At 40.2% G+C, this 16,644-nt stretch overlaps 1 protein-coding gene and 1 pseudogene across 27 annotated transcripts in view; one reads left to right on the top strand and one right to left on the bottom strand.

Annotated features, from left to right (window-relative positions):
* Positions 1–16,644, bottom strand: part of ATRX (ATRX chromatin remodeler) — a 201,291-nt gene that overhangs the window by 43,193 nt on the left and 141,454 nt on the right. For 25 of the 27 annotated variants that reach the window (XM_070067077.1, XM_051827346.2, XM_051827347.2 and 22 more), the window contains one exon: positions 7,706–7,814. In XM_070067077.1, coding sequence (XP_069923178.1) covers positions 7,706–7,814 — 109 coding nt within the window. Of the gene's footprint in view, positions 1–681; positions 821–6,346; positions 6,399–7,705; positions 7,815–16,644 lie in introns of all 27 variants that reach the window. The other 2 variants (XR_011385580.1, XR_011385579.1) reach the window with 2 other exon arrangements.
* LOC127484937 (CAAX prenyl protease 2 pseudogene) lies at positions 13,928–14,699 on the top strand (annotated as a pseudogene).

Here is a 16,644-nt window from a genome sequence, read left to right as displayed (position 1 = left end):
ACAGTAACCAAAAGGCCCAGTTGAACAGAAAGATTACCATAATAAATCCTAGCAAACTCTCAACATGAATGAGAAAAGATAATCAATAGATGCTAACACTGAGATGATTTAAATGTTAGAATTGTCGAACAAGGATTTTAAAAGTAGCAATTATCAATATGCTTCAATAAGCAACTACTAACACACTTTGAGACAAATGAAAGCAATAAAAACTCTCAGCAAAACAAAGACAAAGATTGAACGAAACAGCAATTTAAAAATTGAAAAATACAACAGAAATTTAAGAACTCAACAGATGGGCACAACAGCAGAATGGGAAAACAAAAGATTCTGTGAACTTTGCAGACAGATGCAGGAAATGACCCAATCTGAACAGTAGATAGAAACTTAATGGATAAAAAAGACTCAGAGATTCAGGGACCTATAGGACTTTAAGAAAAGATCTAACATTTTTGTCATCAGAGGTCCAAAAAGAAACAAGAAGGAATGAGGGGCTATAAAAGTATTCAAAGAAAAATTGGCAGGACCTGCACTGTGGCATAACAAGTAAAACCGCTGCCTGCAGTGCAGGCATCCTATATGAACGCCGTTTTGAGTCCTGGCTGCTCCACTTCTGATCCAACTCTCTACTGTGGCCTGGGAATGCAGTGGAAGATGGCCCAAGTTCTTGGGCCCCTGTACCTGTGTAGAGACCCAGAAGAAGCTCCTGGTTCCTGGCTGCGGATCAGTGCAGCTCCAGCGGTTACAGCCATTTAGGGAGTAAACCATCGGATGGAAGACTTCTCTCTCTCTCTGCCTCTGCTTCTCTGTGTAACTCTGACTTTCAAAAAAAAAGAAATAAATCTTAAAAAAAAGAAATAATGGCTAAAAGTTATTAAAATTTAGCAAGAAAAAGGCTGAATACAAACAAACAGTAAACCCAAACAAAGCCATACAAAACGTTAAAAACACTCATCTTTTGAAAATGAAGATTAAAGTCTCAAGACAAAGAACTCCTTACCTAAAGGGAGGAAAACAACATGAACAACAAAAGCTTTCTCATAAGAAACCATGGAAACCAGATGAAGTGACACATTTTTCAAGTGTTAAAAGAAAAAGAAATGCTTGGGGCCAGTGCTGTGGCATAGTGGGTAAAGCCACTGCCTGCTGTACTGGCATCCCACATGGGTGTCAGTTTGAGTCCGAGCTGCTCCACTTCTGATCCAGCTCTCTGCTACAGCGTGGGAAAGCAGTAGAAAATGGCCCAAGTCCTTGGGCCCCTGCAGTAGTGTGGGAGTCTCAGAAGAAACTCCTGGCTCTGGATTGGCCCAGCTCCGTACATAGAACCAAACCAGATGTCCATCAACTGAAGACCAGAATAAAAAATTATGCTACCTATACACTACAGAGTACTCTTCAGGTTTAAAAAAAAAAAAAAAAGAGTGGGAATGGGAGAGGGAGGAGGAACAAGGGTTGAAGCCTGGGTGGGAGGGAAGGAAGTATCATTATGTTCCAAAATCTGTACATATGAAATATATGAAATTTCTTTAACTTAAATAAAATTTTCAAAAAATCACAGGCAAAAGAGAAACTCAAAAGCCAATTGCATTTCTATACACACACACACACACACACACACACACACTAGCAATGAACAAATGGAAACCAAACTCACCCGGAGAAAAAAGGAAATACTTAGATGTAAATCAAATAAAACATAGGTGGACTTATACACTTAAAACTATAAAAAATTGATAAAAGATTAACACAAACAGAAAATTATAGTATACCCGCAGATCAGAAGACCCAATAAAGATCAATCCTTGCCTAATAATTTATTATCATAATTTTTCTTAAAAATCTTAGCAAAGTTTTTACAGATATGGACACAATTATTCTAAGATTTATGTAGAAAAGGAAGTCTGATTAGCTAAAACAATTTGTAACGAGTAGACTACTGTGGGAAGAATCATCTAACCTGGTGTTAAAAAGGTTTCCTCTGTAGCTATACTAATCAAGACTCTGGTAATGACAGAGGGACAGGCATATACATTAATGGAATAGAATGACTCCATACAAGTATAATTAACTGATTTTTCATAATGCTGCTAAAGAAAATCAGTTAAGGAAGGATGGCTTTTTCGTCAAATGATGCTGAAACAATTAGACATCCATAGTCAAAAATATGATACTCTAACTTAACACAAAAAATAACTCAAAATGGGGGGGGGGCAGCATTGTGGTATATAGCAGGTTAAGATGCTGCCTGTGATGCCAGGTTCCCATATCAGAAGATCAATTCGAGTCCTGGTTGCTCTGCTTCTGAGCTAGCTCCCTACTAATGTGCCTAGGAAGGCAGGGGAAAGCCCTGGTGATTGCAGTCAGCTGGGAAGTAAACCAGAGGATGGAAGATTCTCTGCAACTCTGCCTTATAAATTAATCCAATTAAAAAAAAAAGTAACTCAAAATGCACCACAGACTTAAATACACAATGCAAAACTTAGCTGTTGCCTGCAGTGCCAGCATCCCATATGAACACCAGTTTGAGTCTCAGCTGCTCCACATCCAATCTAGCTCTCTGCTATGGCCTGGAAAGGCAATGGAAGATGGCCCAAGTCCTTGGGTACCTGCACTCATGTGGGAGACCCAGAAGCAGCTCTTGGGTCCTGGCTTCAGATCAGCTCAGCTCAGCTCAGCTCTGGCCGATGCGGCCATTTGGGGAGTGAACCACTGGATGGAAGACCTCTCCCTCCCTCCCTCCCTCCCTCTCTCAGCCTCTCTGTAACTCTGCCTTTCAAATAGATAAAATCTTTAAAAGAATTGCTTTAAAAAAAAAAAAACTTTGCTCCATGAAAAGACCCTGTGAAGGGATAAAAATATAAGTATAAATTGGGAGAAAATATTTGCAAACCTTATATTTGAAAAAGAAATAATATCTAGATAAAATATAAACCTCTCAAAAGTTCACAATAAAAATAAATTAAATCAGAAAATAGAGATGAAAAGATATTTCATCAAAGATGATATACAGCATTTAATGGCAAATAAATAAAGAAAACAATGTTCAATATAATTAGCCATCAAGGAAACAAAAATTAGTACCAAAATGAGATATCACCACACACCTATCAGAACAGCTAAAATAAAAGCTAGTAATTACTAGAGATGGACAGTTGGCCAAGGAGGTAAGATGCTTGCAAGCCACATCAGATTCCCATGGTTCAATTACTAACTTGCGAAGCTAAATCCAGCTTCCTGCTCACGTCAATCCTAGGAGGCAGTAGTGACAGCGCAAGTGATTGCTACTACCCATGTGGGAGACCTGGATTGAATTCTGTCTGGTTTCTCTGCTTTGGTCTGCAGGGGGGAGGGGAAGGACACGGGTTAGGGTAGATGTACAGGCCTTTGACAAGGGTTTCAGTGGATGACAACACTCTCTTACTCTGAATCTCATGTTCACTCTCTAAATAATTTTATAAAAAAACTAGTGATAATACCAAATTCTGATGGGATGCATAGAAACCTGATCTCTCACACACTGCTGATGGGAACATAAAATGTTACAGCCATTCTGGTTAAGAATTTGGTGCTTCTGGGCATTTGACCTAACAAAAAGAAAACTTAGGTCCACATGATATCCTGAACACAGTGTTCATAGCGGATTTATATTTAATAGCCAAAATGTTGTGCAATAGGTTATAAGGTTAAACCTCTGGTGCACTCATACTATGGACTACTACTCTGTAATAAAAGGAACAAACTATTCATACATATGACAACTTGGACAGAACTCAAGGGCATTATGCTGAGTGAAAATATCACATATGTAGTATATCATTTACCTAACAGTTTTGATCAGACAAAAATTACAGGGGCTGGCGCATTGGTGCAAAGGAATAATGCCCGGGCCTCTATGTAGCTCTGACTTTAAAAAGTAAATCTTTAAAAAAAATTAGATAGAGAAGAAACTTGTCATTGTCAGGAGTTAGGGGGAGAGGCAACGTTGATGATAAGAATGGGTGTAACTATAAAAAGGTAATAACACTGCCAGACATTCTGATGCAACAAGTTCAGCTGCTGCTAGGGGAGCCTAAAACCCATGTTCCAACTAGTCTGTTTCCAATCTAACTTCATGCTAATGTGTACTGGGAGGCAGCAGAAGATGGGCTTTAAGTGCCTAGGCCCCTGCCAGCCATATGGGAGACCTGGATGGAGATACTGGCTCCTGGCTTCAGCCTGACTGAGACCTTACTGCTGTGGGCACTGGGAGAATGAACCAGCAGATGGATGACCTCTCCTTCCTCTCTTTCTCTGTCACTCTGCTCTTCAAGTAGATGCACATAAATTAGCATTAAAAAGAAAGGGCAGTACAAGAAAGATCTTTGTGGTGATGAAAGTTTTGTTATCTTCACTGGTGGTTTACCTGTAAACCTCTACAGTGATAAAAAGGAATATATATATACACATATTGAAAGTATCAATTCCTTAGTTTTCATATGATAAAATGTATACTAGGAATGTAAAATCCAACGATTAGGGAAAATTAGAGGAAGAGTTCATAGGACCCTGTTTTTTATTAAAGATTTATTTATTTTATTTGAAAGTCAGAGATACACAGAGAGAGGAAAGGCAGCGAGAGAGAGAGAGAGAGAGGTTTTCCATCTGATGATTCACTCCCCAAATGACTGAAATGGTCGGAGCTGCGCCAATCTGAAGCCAGGAGCCAGGAGCTTCTTCCTATCTCCCACGTGGGTGCAGGGGCCCAAGGACTTGGGCCATCTTCCACTGTTTCCCAGGCCATAGTAGAGAGCTGGATCGGAAGTGGAACAGCTAGAATTCGAACAAGCACCCATATAGGATGCCAGAACTACAGGTGACAGCTATACCTGCTATGCCACAGCAGTGGCCCCAAGAACTTTAACAACACATTAGATTCTCAGGGTCACAACAAATGCATGTATATATAAATTGTTATTTTTCAAGTGTAGCTTGAATTTGTAAATTAATAACAGTTCAAAGCAATATCAACAATGCATATAGAATACATTTATAATTACGGTAAAAGATAGTACTTTAGATTTCTATAACACATAAAGAGATCAGATAAATTCTGTTAACATAGGGGGCCGGCACCGTGGCGCAGTAGGTTAATCCTCCACCTGCAGTACCAACATCCCTTATGGGCACCACTTCTAGTCCCCGTTGCTCCTCTTCCAATCCAGCTCTGCTATGGCCCAGGAAAGCAGTAGAAGATGCCCCAAGTGCTTGGGTCCCTGCACCCAGGAAGAGACGCCTGGCTCCTAGCTTTGCATCGGCACAATAACCGGTCATTGCGGTTATTGGGGAGTGAAGCAACGGATGGAAGACCTTTCTGTCTGTTATTTCCCTCTCACTATGTGTAACTCTACCTCTTAAATAAACAACAACAAAAATCTGTTAACAATAAGACTAAATAGTTTGTCAAAAAGGATGACATAAAAATGGCCAATGTAGGAGTTGGTGTTTAATGTAGAGGTTAAGATGTCCATATCTCAAATCAGAGTATCTGGGTTCAGTTCCTTGCTCTGGCTCCTGACTCCAGTTTCCTACAAATACAGACTCTGGGAGACAGCAGTGAAGGCTCAAGCAACTGGGTTCCTACCACCCACTTGGGAGACAAGGATTGTGTTCCAGGCTCCAGGTCATGACTGGGCCGAGAGCCAGCTGCTGTGGACATTTGAGGAGTGAAGCAATGGATGGGAACTCTTTCTTTTTGTCTGTCTCTGTCTCTCAAGTAAAAATTTTAAAAAGTCACCAATAAACACATGAAAAGATGTTTAGTGTCATTTATTATTAGTGAAAGACTAATTAAAATCACAACGTACCATTATACACCTAGTAGAACAAGGTAGAACCAAGCCCATATGGGCTCTGGTTCCAGACCTGGCTACTCCACTTCCAATCCAGCTCTCTGCTGTGGTAAAGCAGTGAAAGATGGCCCAAGTCCTTGGGCCCCTGCACCCACGTGGGAGACCCGGAGGAGGCTCCTGGCTCCTGGCTCCTGGCTTCGGATCAGCGCAGCTCCGGCCATTGCAGCCATCTGGGGAGTGAACGAGCGGATGGAGGACCTCTCTCTCTCTCTGCCTCTCCTCTCTCTGTGTAACTCTGACTTCCAAATAAATAAATAAGATCTTTAAAAAAAAAACCTGAAACATCAAAAGAGATTTAGAAAATAAGGTAACTTTTTAAAAGAGCATGTCAATACTAAGTAAGACAAGGATGAAGAACAATTGGAACTCCCATACACTCCTGAGAGGAACATAAAAATGTACAGTCACTTTGGAAAACTAAAGTGGTTTTTTGTTTACAAAGATAAACATAAACTTACCATACAATCCAGCAATTACAATCTTGGATTTTCATTTCACTTAGGTAAATACCTATGTTCACACAAAAATGTGTACATGAATGTTTAGAGCAGCTTTGGTTTTTTTAAAATTTATTTATTTTTAAAAGTTTAAAGGACATATAAAAACTGTACATATACATGGAGTACTTTGTGATGTTTCACAGCATGTATAGATTCTGTAATGTCCAATCAGGGTAAATATATTTATCACTACAAGCATTTTACATTTCTTTATAGTGAAAACACCTAAAATTCTACCTTCTATTTTTTTAAATAGAAAAATATACATTGCCTTAATGTTATCTGTAGTCACTCACTGTGAAAGGACTCCAAAATTTCTTATTCCTATCTAGAATAAGCTTTCTCCAAGCCTCCCTTGCTACTTCCCTCCCAAGCCTCTGACAAACATCATTATATTTTTAATGAGATCATTAAACTCCTTTTAATGAGATCATTAAACATATTCTATTAGATTGTGTATTTTTTAGACTCCACATATAAAAGATTATATAATATTTGTCTTTCTGTATTTAGGTTATTTCATATAACATAATGACCTCTAATTCCATTCACATTGTTCCAAGTACCAAGAATGCATTCTTTTTTATGGCTGAGTAATATTTAATTGTTAGTATGTACAGCAGCATTGATTTTAATTACAAGATCTAGAAATGATTCAAATATCCCACAAGTGGAAATGAGTAAACAAACTGATACATCTCTATGGACTACTAATCAACAAAAAAAGGAACATATGCAACAACATGGATGAATCTCAAATGAATTGCACTAACTGAAGGATGTAAGATGCAGAAAGTTACAAATTAGGTGATTCATGAGTGAATTTCTTGAGGGAGTGATGAAACCATTTGGTATCCTTAATGTATTTTGCATTTGTCAAAAATTATACAAGTGTGAACTAAAAAGAGTTTTACTGTGTATAAATTTGTATTTATTTGAATGGTAGACACATACACACACACACACACACACACACACACAGAATGAGATAGCGATAGAGAATGAGAACAAACTCACTCCCATCTGCTGGTTCATTCCTCAGATACCCACAATAGCCAGGGCTGGGCCAGGCAGAAGGGAGAAGCCAAGAACTTAAATCAGGATCTCCACCAGGGTGGCAGGAACCCAAGCATTTGCCACCTCCAAGGGTGTACATTAGCAGGAAGCTGGAATTGGGAACAGAGCCAGGACTTGAACCCAGGCACTATGATCTGGGATGCAGGCAACTTAACTACCATGCCAAATGACTGTCCCACTATATATGATTTAAAATGAATTTTAAAAGAAATTTCTATATCTATGGAAACTGTTTCCTACCTCACATTAGTTTCATCATTAAATTCTTCAGCCCACTTCTTCCTTGACTGTGCAGTAGTAGAACCATCTAAACGATAGTAGTCAATGTTTCGGAGCCACTTCCCTTCACCTGGAAATTTAACAAGAAAAAAACAAAAGGTATTGGACATCTTGTTCTGCTAGTATTAACTAGAATTTCTTCCTTGCTTGCCATATAAAAGCAAGTTATATACATTCTATTCGCATAGCAAAACATACTTTGCTCTTAATTCATCATTGAATTCACTGAAATAGATATTGATTAGCATATATGAGAATTTCTTAAAATTGGCCAGAATCTTTATAAACTGCCACAAAGAATATGAAGAAACTGTACTGTTCATGATGCTAAATCTTTATGGCTCAGATTTTATCCCTTCTAACGATCAATCTGATAATGATCAGATAAAAATCAAAGACAAAATACCTTCATGCATTCTTTGAACAAATATTTATCAACTGCTTCCTATGTGCCATAAACTACCTTAGGCACAAATTTCAGCATATACTCCATTTGATGAGTATATCACTTGCATGCGTGTGTCCTTATAAAGACTGCAACTTTGAAAGTTAGTGATCTAGGGGCCAGCGTTATGGCGCAGCGGGTTCACGCCCTGGCCTGAAGTGCCGTCATCCCCTTTGGGTGCCAGTTAAAGACCCAGCTGCTCCACTTCCTGTCCAGCTCTCTGCTGTGGCCTGGGAAAGCAGTAGAAGATGGCCCCAGTCCTTGGGCCCCTGCACCCAGGTGGGAGACCCGGAGGAAGCTCCTGGGTCCTGGCTTAGGATCAGCGCAGTTCCAGCCATTGCGGCCAAACAGGGAGTGAACCATTGGATGGAGGACCTGTGTGTGTGTGTGTGTGTGTGTGTGTGTGTTCGTGTAACTCTGACTTTCAAATAAAATAAATAAATCTTTAAAAAAAACTTAGTGATCCAACATATCAAATTTTTTTTAAAGATTTTCTTTATTTGTTTATTTCAAAGAGTTACAGAGAGAGGTATGTAGAACGAAGGGGGGTGGTCTTCCACCCACTGGTTCACTCCCCAAATGGGCACAACTACAAAAGCTGAGCTGATCCAAAGCCAGGAGCTTCTTCTGGGTCTCCTACATGGGTGCAGGGGCATAAGGACTTGAGCCATCCTCTATTGCTTAACCAGGTGCATTAACAAAGAGCTGGATCAGAAATGGAGTAGCTGCTACTGGAACTGGCAAACATATGGGATGACAGTGCTGCAGGCTGGGGTACCACAGTGTTGCCCCGCAACATGTCAACTTTTAAACAGCTGAAATTATACCAAAAGTTTGCACTAATGCTAAAATATCAAGTGCTTATGATATTTTTATGTTTTATCACACATAATTTCCATTTCAATTCTACAACTGTGGGGCCGGCGCTATGGCGCAGCGGGTTAACGCCCTGGCCTGAAGCGCCAGCATCCCATATGGGCACCAGTTCTAGTCCCAACTGTTCCTCTTCTGATACAGCTCTCTGCTGTGGCCTGGGAAAGCAGTAGAAGATGGCCCAGGTCCTTGGGCCCCTGCACCCGGGTGGGAGACGTGAAAGAAACTCCTGGCTCCTGGCTTCAGATGTGCGCAGCTCTGGCCGTTGCAGCCATCTGGGGAGTGAACCATTGGATGGAAGACCTTTCTCTCTCTGTCTCTACTTCTCTCTGTGTAACTCCTTCAAATAAATAAATAAATCTTTAAAAAAAAATTCTAGAACTGTAAAAATAAGGCTATCTCTCATCCAAGCAAAATTCATATTACCACATTCCACACTTTGTTACTAAAAAAAATTTGTTACTAAAGAAGTAACAAAAAAGATGCTTTTCCCCGTGTTTATTAATACCCATGTCTTTACTTATATTGAAAACATAGAACTTCCTTACTGAAAATGCAGTAATGCCTGAGAAAGACATTTTATTATTTTATTTTTTTTATTTCAACTTTTATTTAATGAATATAAATTTCCAAAGTACAGCTTATGGATTACAATGGCTTCCCTCCCACCCACAACCCTCCCATCTCCCGCTCCTTCTCCCCTTCCATTCACATCAAGATTCATTTTCAATTCTCTTTATATACAGAAGATCAGTTTAGCATACATTAAGTAAAGACTTCAACAGTTTGCACCCACACAGAACATAAAGTGAAAAATACTGTTTGAGTACTAGTTATAGCATTAAATCACAATGTACAGCACACTAAGGACAGAGATCCTACATGAGGAGTAAGTGCACAGTGACTCCTGTTGTTGACTTAACAATTTGACACTCTTGTTTATGGCATCAGTAATCACTTTAGGCTCTTGTCATGAGTTGCCAAGGCTATGGAAGCCTTTTGAGTTCACCAACTCTGATCATATTTAGATAAGGTCGTAGTCAGAGTGGAAGTTCTCTCCTCCCTTCAGAGAAAGCTACCTCCTTCTTTGATGACCTGTTCTTTCCACTGGGATCTCACTCGCAGAGATCTTTCATTTAGGTCTTCTTTCTTTCCTTTTTTTTTTTTTTTTTTTTTTTGGCCAGAGTGTCTTGGCTTTCCATGCCTGAAATACTCTCATGGGCTTTTCAGCCGGATCCACATGCCTTAAGGGCTGATTCTGAGGCCAGAGTGCTGTTTAGGACATCTGCCATTCTATGGGTCTGCTGTGTATCTCGCTTCCCATGTTGGATCGTTCTCTCCCTTTTTTATTCTATCAGTCAGTATTTGCAGACACTATTCTTGTTTATGTGATCCCTTTGGCTCTTAGTTCTATCATTATGATCAATTGTGAACAAAAATTGATCACTTGGACTAGTGCGATGGCATTGGTACATGCCACTTTGATGGGATTGAATTGGAATCCCCTGGTATGTTTCTAACTCTACCCTTTGGGGCAAGGCAGCTCGAGCAAGGACATTTTATTTATTGTTTTATTTCTTTCAATGAGAAAAACAAGGCATATACATGCAGCCAGAGCTGGGCCAGACAGAAGCCAGGAACTTGGAACTCCATCTGAGTCTCACAGATGGGTATAGAAGCCCAAGGACTTACTCCATCCTCTGCTGCTTTCTCAGGCACATTAGCAGGGAGCTGGATTGGAAGTGGAGTAGCAAAGACTTGAACCAGTGCCCATATGAGATACCACAACAATTTTTCAATAAAAATCTTACAGACCAGGAGTAAATGGAGAGATATAGACCATATTCTAAAAGAAAAAAGTCTTCCAGTCCAGGACACTTTTCCCAGTGTAGCTATATTTCATAAATGATGGAGAAATACAGACTTCCCAAGACAATCGAAAAAGAAATTCATGATCCCCTGACTAACCTTATGATACTTCAGTGTGTACTACATACAGAAAGGTAACTTTCATCATGAAAAAGTATGAAAGTATAAAGCCTACTAGAAAAAGAGCAAAAGATAGTCAAAAAAAATTTTTAAAGCGACAGGCAAGTTATTACAACAATAACTGCATGTAAATGGACTACATCCACAAACAAAACGATATAGACTAAATACATGGATTAAAAAACAAGACTGAAGGCCGGCGCCGCGGCTCAATAGGCTAATCCTCTGCCTTGCGGCACCGGCACACCAAGTTCTTGTCCTGGTCAGGATGCCGGATTCTGTCCCAGTTGCCCCTCTTCCAGGCCAGCTCTCTGCTGTGGCCAGGGAGTGCAGTGGAGGATGGCCCAAATGTTTGGGCCCTACACCCCATGGGAGACCAGGAAAAGCACCTGGCTCCTGCCTTCGGATCAGCACAGTGCGCCAGCCGCAGCGCGCTGGCCGCGGCGGCCATTAGAGGGTGAACCAAAGGCAAAGGAAGACCTTTCTCTCTGTCTCTCACTGTCCACTCTGCCTGTCCAAAACACACACACACATACACACACACACAAGACTGAATAATACAAGATTGAATAATTTGCCAGCCACAAGAAACTTAATTCACTGTTAAAGACAGATACAGACTGAAAGTGAAACAATGGAAAAAGATAGCTCAAGCAAATGGAAATAAAAAGAAAGCAGAAAAAATAGACTAAAACAAAACCTATAAGAAAACAAATAAAGCATCATATAATGATCAAGGGATCAATTTAACAAGAAGATATGACCAGTGTATATGCACCTAATGCCAGAGCAACTAGTATTCTTTTTTTTAAGATTTATTTATTTATTTTATTTCAAAGTAATAGTTACAGAGAAAGAGAGAGAGAAAGATATTCCATCTGCTTGATCACTTGCTACATGGCAGCAATAGCAGGGGCTGGGCCAGACCAAAGCCAGGAGTCAGGAGTTTCTTCAAGGTCTCCCACATGAGTAGCAGGGGCCCAAACATTTGGGCCTTCTTCCAAAGCTTTTCCCAGGCCATTAGCAGGGAGCTGGATTGGAAGGAGGGCAGCCGGGCTCAAGCTGGTACCCATATGGGACATCAATGTTGCAGGCAGCAGCTCAACCAGCTACACCACAATAACAGCCCCTTGCAGCATGGAGTTTTATAAAACAAATGTTATCAAATATAATGGGAGAGATAAGCTCCAATACAATAATAGTTGGATAATTCCAACATCCCATTTTCATCGATGGACAGATCATCTAGACAAACAAACTACACAGAAACCAACAGTTAAACTACACAACTGATTAAATGGACTTAACAGATATTTAGAGAACATTCTAGAACATTCCATATTATAGTTGCAGGATACATATTCATCAGTACATTGGAACATCCTACAGGATAGGCCACAAAATAAGTTTCAAAAAAAAAGAATCATACCATGTATCTTTTCTGACCACAATGAAGTAAAACTAGCAATCAACAAAAGAAACTCTAGCAATTATAAAGATGCATGGAGTAAGAACATGCTCCTGAATGAATTATGAGTCATTTTGAAGAAATCAAAAGGAAAATTTAACAAATGTAAACAGAAACACAACATATTAAAACTTAACACATACAACAAAAACAATACCAAGAGGAAAGTTTACAGCAATAAATACCTACATAAAAAGGCAAGTTATCAAATAAACAAATAATACATCTCAAGGACTTATCAAAACAAGAATAAGCAAATGCAAAATTGGGAGGAAGGAAAGAATAAAACTTAAACAATAAAAGATTTAAAAATGATACAAAAGATTAATAAAGAGTTCATTCTCTGAAGATACACAAAACAGATAAGCCATTTGCTAGACTAAGAAGACTTAAATCAATAAAATTAGAGAAGAAAAATAAGATATTACAACACCACAGAAATACAAAGAATCACTAGAAAATATTTCGAATAACTACATGACAACAAATTAGAAAACCCAGAAAACTAGACACATTCCTAGAAAGATAATTTACCAATCACAAAGATATCAAAAACCTAAACAAGCAGTGATGAGATTCAATCACTAATAAAGTCTCCCAACAAAGAAAAGTCCAGGACCAGATGGCTCTACTGCCAAAATTTTAAAGAAGAACTAGTACCAATTCTTCCCAAACTATTGCAAAAAACTGTAAGGGAAGAGACTTTCAAACTCATTTTATGAGGCTAGCATCATACCCTGAATCCAAAACGAGACAAGGATACAACAGAAAAGAAACTATAGACCAACATTCCTGACGCATATAGATGCAAAAAGGCTCAAGAAAATACTAGCAAATCAAATCTATCAACACATAAAAAAGATCATTCACCCCAACTAAGTTGGTTTATCCCAGGGATGCAGGATGGTTCAACATAACACAAATCATAAACTAAATATATTACATCAAAAGAATGGATAAAAAATCACATGATTATCTTCATAGATGCAGAGAAAATATGTAATAAAACATAACATCCATGCATGTAAGAAAACTGAACAAATCATATATGGAAAGAACATACCTCAATATAATAAAGGCTATATATGACAAGCCCACAGCCAATACCATAATAAGTGAGGAAAAGCTAAAAGCATCTCCACTAAAATCTGGAAGCAGACAAGGATGTCTATTCTTGCTGGGCTTATTTAATATAGTTCTGTAGTTTGAACCAGAATCCTTAGGCTACAGAAAGTAGTATTTAGGCACTCAAATAGGAAAGCAGAATGTCAAATTATGCTTGCTAGAAGATGACTTAATTCTGTATAGGGGAAGCAAAACACTCCACCAATATACTATTACAACTATTATAACTGGTACACAAAGTTGCAACATAAAATCAATAGGCAAAAATCAGTAGAGGGGTGTGATGGCAACGCTGGGAGGGACAGGTTGTGCCTGCTGTGGGTGTCATGGCTGGAATGACAGCCCGAGGCGGCGGTGTGGGCCCAGGCTGTGCTGCTGGGTGTCCATGTTCTCCTACATGGGCAGTAGGTACATCTGGAAGAGTGAACTGCCCAGATCCTTTTCTTGGGTCCACTGATGCAGCTCTCTATGGATTGCCCCTGTGACCTAAGAGATGGGCTGACAGTTGTCCTGGCTTCTTGCTCCTGGGCCTACTGTCTCATAAATGTGCAGTGGTTGCAGAACCAAGTAATCGCGCCCCTGACTGAGGACCTGGTGTTCCGGGCCTGCATGCTGACCATGTTAGTGCCCTGTACTGGCCTGGGCCCTGCAGTGTTCACCTGCCCACTCTTCTTTGAAGATGCCCATTTCCACCACATCATTGAGCAGCTGCGTTTCCACTAGAGCAGTGTGGGGAGCATCTTCCTGTTTGCAGCGTTCCAGTTCTACACAGCTGTCTTCGGTGCCTACACTGCTTTCTCTTCATCCACACAGGACACCTGATCAGGTCAGTTCTCTGTCACTCTTTTTGTAATTACATGGGCTTCCCTATCGTGTGTGCAGCCCAGGAGCACCTGCAGAGGTGGCCCCTGCTGGCAGGCTATGCCCAGGATGTGGGCCTCTTCCTGCTTCTGCTCCAACCCCTAATGGATCCCAAATTCTACAGCAGCCTTCCCCTTTGTGTGATTTTGGAGTGTGCTGGGAACTCAGAGATCTCCCTGTGCTCCTGACCTATACTCCCGTGTACACGCCTATGGATTGTATGGGCTCCTCAGCCCCTCCCCATCAAGGGGTACTGCAGGGGAGGGGATGGCTGGGGTTCCCGAGATCTCAGGAATTCTTGTAGGGGATTGAAGCCAGAGCTAGTTGAATCCCAGGGCCCAAGAGAAAGGAGCAGATATCCAAAGGGTAAAACCCTCTCAAAAGGGGGTTAAGGAGCAACTGGGAGTGAGCGGACAAGGGGCAAGTCCCAGGAGCAGTGCACTCCCCTCCTCCCCATGGACTGCAGCTTCTCTCAGCCTCCCTGCCTCTCTCGGTGTGTGAAAAGCCGCTTGGGTTTTTTGGTTTGTTTATTCTGATTTTCTTAATTTATAAATTTCTCAGGGTTTTCTCATTGACTTTCTGCATCAAGACTTTGTATTGTGATAGTAAAGAGATTTAACTTGGGGGAAAAAAATCAGTAGAATTTTACATACAACAATCCCTGTATGAAACACTCATGAAAGAAATCATCCAACTTATAATAGCTACAATATAACACACATACCTTGGGATAAATTTAATCGAGGAAGTGAAAGACTCCTACAATAAAACTACAGAACATTAACCAAAGAAATTGAAGATATAAAAAAAGTGAAAAGACCTCCCATCTTTAAGGATTAGAAGAATTAATATTAGCAAAATGCCCATACTACCCAAAGTGACTTACAGATTCAATGCAATCCACATCAAAATAGTAATGACAATCCTAACATTCACCCGGAAACACAAAAGACCCAAAAACCAAAGCAATTCTGAACCATAAAAATGAAGCCAGAGGCATCACAATATCAGATTAAAGATATGCTACAGGGCTACTGCAGCCAAAAAAATGGTACTCCCATAAAAACTGACACAAAGATCAATAAAACTGAATAGAAACCTCAGAAATAAATCCATGCATTGATAAAGGTACTCAAAACACTCCCTGGGATAGCAGTTTCTTTACTAAATGGCATTGGCAAAATTGGATTTCCATATGCATAAGTCTGAAACAAGGCCCCTTTCACCCAACACAAGAGTCAACTTAAAATCTCAGAGCCCTGTCTCTATAACTCTGCCTTTCAAATAAATCAATCTGTTTAAAACCAAAGAAGAAATACAAAAGGCCAATAAACATAGAAAAATGCTCAGGAACATTACCCATCAGGGAAATACAAATAAAAACCACAATGAGGTATCATCCCATTACAGTTAGCATGGCTAATATCAAAAAAAATAAAATAATAACTGTTGGTAATATTGTGGGAAAAGGGAACTCTAATACACTGTTGGCTGGAATACAAATTAGTACAGCTATTATGAAAAACAATATGGAGGGTCCTCAAGAAACTAAAGAGGGGTTGGTGCTGTGTACAGCAGGTAAAGCTGCCATCTCTGATGATGGCATTCCATACATGCACAAGTTTGCGTTTCTGCTGCTTCACCTCTGATCCAGGTCCCTGTCAATGGTTTGGGAAAAGCAAAAGATGGCCAAAGTGATTGGACCCCTCCTCCCCATGTGGTAAACCAGGAAGAACTTCCTGGCTTCAGCTTGGCCCAATGCTGGCGACTGTGGCCATCTGGGGAGTGAATTAGCAAATAAAACATCTCTCTCTTTTTCTGTATCTCCTCCTAACAATTTAAAATTAAAAAATAATCTTTTAAAAAAGTTAAAATAGATCTACCATATGGCCCACTTCTGGGAATAGATCCAAAGGAAATATAAGATACCTACATTTAGGCCGGCGCCGCGGCTCACTAGGCTAATCCTCTGCCTAGCGGCGCCGGCACACCGGGTTCTAGTCCCGGTTGGGGCGCCGGATTCTGTCCCGGCTGCCCCTCTTCCAGGCCAGCTCTCTGCTGTGGCCAGGGAGTGCAGTGGAGGATGGCCCAAGTGCTTGGGCCCTGCACCCCATGGGAGACCAGGAAAAGCACCTGGCT

The sequence above is a fragment of the Oryctolagus cuniculus genome, chromosome X (assembly GCF_964237555.1).
Source record: "Oryctolagus cuniculus chromosome X, mOryCun1.1, whole genome shotgun sequence".
In the NCBI taxonomy this organism is placed as follows: Eukaryota; Metazoa; Chordata; class Mammalia; order Lagomorpha; family Leporidae; genus Oryctolagus; species Oryctolagus cuniculus.
This window is presented reverse-complemented; position numbering and strand designations above follow the sequence as displayed.